Below are 2,932 nucleotides of genomic sequence, written 5' to 3' on the forward strand. Positions count from 1 at the left end.
GGCTCAATTCCCTAAAGAGAATGAGTGGGCCAAAGAGCAAGCACATTTCTTCGGCTCCTGGCAAACATTGCCAAAGAACTTCCCAGAGCGTTGCGCTAAGGGACCATATTCCTTCCAATTTCTAAGGAGGGTGAAGCAGGATGAAATTCCGGGAACTGGCTTCATTCCGCCCACGGGTTTCAGAGCCGCACCAGCTTTCTTCCCCACAGCAGCCAGGCGCCTTGGCTTGGTGGGTTGCCTCCCTGTTACCGCCCACGTAAAGTCCTGGCAACAGGGCCAAGAGTTTTCTGGTTCTCAGCGGCACCCGTCGACATCCGCCCCCACGTGACCCAAACAGATGCGGCACTTCCGCTTCCCCTCGGCTTTCTTCTCGTCTGTATTCCCGGCTGCTATAGAGCCGGGTTAGAGAGCGAGCGCCCGTCCGCGGGCGTCGAGGGCGGGTTGCCTCGCGCTGACCCTTCCCGCCCTCGTTACACACCAGGTCCCCGCGGAAGCGGCGGTGTCGGCGCCATGGCGGAGCTGACGGCTCTTGAGAGTCTCATCGAGATGGGCTTCCCCAGGGGACGCGCGTAAGGGAGTTCCCCAACCCCGGCCTGCGGGGGTGGGGGGGCCGCGGACCTGTCTCGGCCTTTGCCCCAGCCTGACCGTCACCATGGCTCGTGGGCGCTATTCATGGTGTTTCTGCCCCCAGGGAGAAGGCTCTGGCCCTCACAGGGAACCAGGGCATCGAGGCTGCGATGGACTGGTGAGCGCTCGTCCCGGGTGGCGGAGAATTGGGGGCTGGCGGGAGGGGCAGCCTCAAAGCTAACCTCCCCGCCCACTTTCCCTGCCAGGCTGATGGAGCACGAAGACGACCCAGATGTGGACGAGCCTCTAGAGACTCCCCTTGGACATATCCTGGGACGGGAGCCCACTTCCTCAGAGCAAGGCGGCCTTGAAGGTCCTGACTGAGGGTCACGGTGTGATTATTCAGGAGGGTCCGAGGAGAATCTGAAGGGATAATAATACCGATTGTTTGTTTGTAGGATCTGGTTCTGCTGCCGGAGAAGGCAAACCCGTTTTGAGTGAAGAGGAAAGACAGGAACAGACTAAGAGGTACAGTAACAACAATCTCACATCTCTGAGAGTCGTCTTCCACCTCTCCCCAGTACACGTCTGGTCAAAGAACCTTGACCTTTCCACATTTCCTCTTTCTTGGCATTTTCTTTTCCTTTTCTTTAATCTACTTTGGGATATGTGTCGCCTAATTTTGTTTATTGTAAACTTTGCACCTTCCCACTCTGTCCATTTCTCTTGAACTGTTTTCCCTCGGCAACACAGGATGTTGGAGCTGGTGGCCCAGAAGCAGCGGGAGCGTGAAGAGAGAGAGGAACGGGAGGCATTGGAACGGGAACGGCAGCGCAGGAGACAAGGGCAAGAGTTGTCAGCAGCACGACAGCGGCTACAGGAAGATGAGATGCGCCGGGCTGCTGAGGAGAGGCGGAGGGAAAAGGCCGAGGAGTTAGCAGCCAGGTCTGGGCAGTGGAAATGATGGATAGGAGATGAGAAAGAAATCAAGATTTGCTTTGTTGATGTCTGACCTAATTTCTTCTTGTCTACATTTCAGACAAAGAGTTAGAGAAAAGATCGAGAGGGACAAAGCAGAGAGAGCCAAGAAGGTAGGTGACTGAGAAGACGCCACGGGTAATGGAGCGGGCAGGTTAGTAAATCTGTTCCAGCTTCAGAGGCAAAGCATGGGCTTATATGATGTTTCACTTGAGGATGGGTGAGTACCTGATTGAGTGTTTTACTTTGCCCTTTAGTATGGTGGCAGTGTGGGCTCTCAGCCACCCCCACCGGCACCAGAGCCAGGTCCTGTTCCCTCTTCTCCCAGCCAGGAGCCTCCCAACAAGCGGGAGTATGACCAGTGTCGCATACAGGTACTGATTCTGATTCCTATCTTGCTCTTGGTACCCCTTTGTTGCCTGTTAAGGTGCCCAGCTCAGAGCTTTTTTTCAGTTAATGTGCCCTTTGCCAAATCTCTCCCTTCTTTGTAAATGACTTTTGAAATCCTATCTCTACTCTTGGGAAAGGTATCAAATTTCACCTGCCCCAGTGGTATTTAAACCCATACCTCCCTCTTACTCAGCAGTTACCCTTTTACTTGTTCATGTTTTTATTTGGTTTATTATGCAGCTATCTGGTGATGTGGTATTTATCCAGATTCTTTTATATAATCTTATCCTTGTCTTTTTAGGTTGTGAGAGAGCTGGGAGTCTCTCATCCACACTTAGTAAAGCGGAGCCTAAGTGGCTGTTCATTTGATGCTTTAAATAGTAGTTGTGCTTGTTCAGTCTAAGAAGAAGGGGGGGCCAGCTTTAGCTCTTTTCCTTACTTGGGCACCTCATTCAGTTTTGATGCCCACAATACTGAGTATCTCCCTTGCCCTTTAGGTCAGGCTGCCAGATGGGACCTCACTGACCCAGACGTTCCGGGCCCGGGAACAGCTGGCAGCCGTGAGGCTCTATGTGGAGCTCCACCGTGGGGAGGAACCAGGTGGGGGCCAGGACCCTGTGCAATTGCTCAGTGGCTTCCCCAGACGGGCCTTCTCAGAAGCTGACATGGAGCGGCCTCTGCAGGAGCTGGGTATGGCTGCAAGACTAGAAACCAGGACCTGGGGGAGTAGGGAGGCATGCCTAGGAAAAGGAGGGATGCAAAGAGAAGGGGCTTTGTGAACGTGGTGCAAGGCCAGGAATTTTGGGAGCAAAAACCAAGTATCCTTGTGGTTCATGCCTGTTTTCTTCCATCTTCAGGACTTGTGCCTTCTGCTGTTCTCATTGTGGCCAAGAAATGTCCCAGCTGAGGGCCTTTGTCCCATCGTCCCTCTGTGACCCCTTCATCTTTGATAAAGCACTGACATCTTCTTCCTAATAAATAGACCCTGAGTTCTGTA

At 53.3% G+C, this 2,932-nt stretch overlaps 1 protein-coding gene across 2 annotated transcripts; it reads left to right on the forward strand.

Annotated features, from left to right (window-relative positions):
- The first annotated feature begins 277 nt into the window (after window positions 1–277).
- Window positions 278–2,932, forward strand: UBXN1 (UBX domain protein 1). 2 transcript variants are annotated; one of them, XM_002821653.4, is made up of 9 exons: window positions 278–569; window positions 692–745; window positions 834–940; window positions 1,026–1,095; window positions 1,321–1,512; window positions 1,607–1,658; window positions 1,803–1,919; window positions 2,433–2,625; window positions 2,793–2,932. In XM_002821653.4, the coding sequence occupies exons 1-9, from the start codon at window positions 511–513 to the stop codon at window positions 2,840–2,842; spliced, it is 894 nt and encodes a 297-aa protein (XP_002821699.2). In that variant the 5' UTR covers window positions 278–510; the 3' UTR covers window positions 2,843–2,932. The 2 variants fall into 2 exon arrangements, with proteins under 2 accessions (XP_002821699.2, XP_024111532.1); XM_024255764.3 differs by lacking the exon at window positions 2,793–2,932 and having other exon boundaries at window positions 341–569; window positions 2,433–2,729.

Source organism: Pongo abelii, chromosome 9 (genome assembly GCF_028885655.2).
Source record: "Pongo abelii isolate AG06213 chromosome 9, NHGRI_mPonAbe1-v2.0_pri, whole genome shotgun sequence".
Lineage (NCBI taxonomy): Eukaryota > Metazoa > Chordata > Mammalia > Primates > Hominidae > Pongo > Pongo abelii.

Excerpts from the sequence above, each read along its gene's own strand:
- UBXN1 (XM_024255764.3), top strand. The coding sequence starts at position 511 with ATGGCGGAGCTGACGGCTCTTGAGAGTCTCATCGAGATGGGCTTCCCC. Across the intron at positions 746-833 it reads ATCGAGGCTGCGATGGACTG|GCTGATGGAGCACGAAGACG; the intron begins GTGAGCGCTCGT and ends TTTCCCTGCCAG. Across the intron at positions 1,659-1,802 it reads AAGCAGAGAGAGCCAAGAAG|TATGGTGGCAGTGTGGGCTC; the intron begins GTAGGTGACTGA and ends TTTGCCCTTTAG.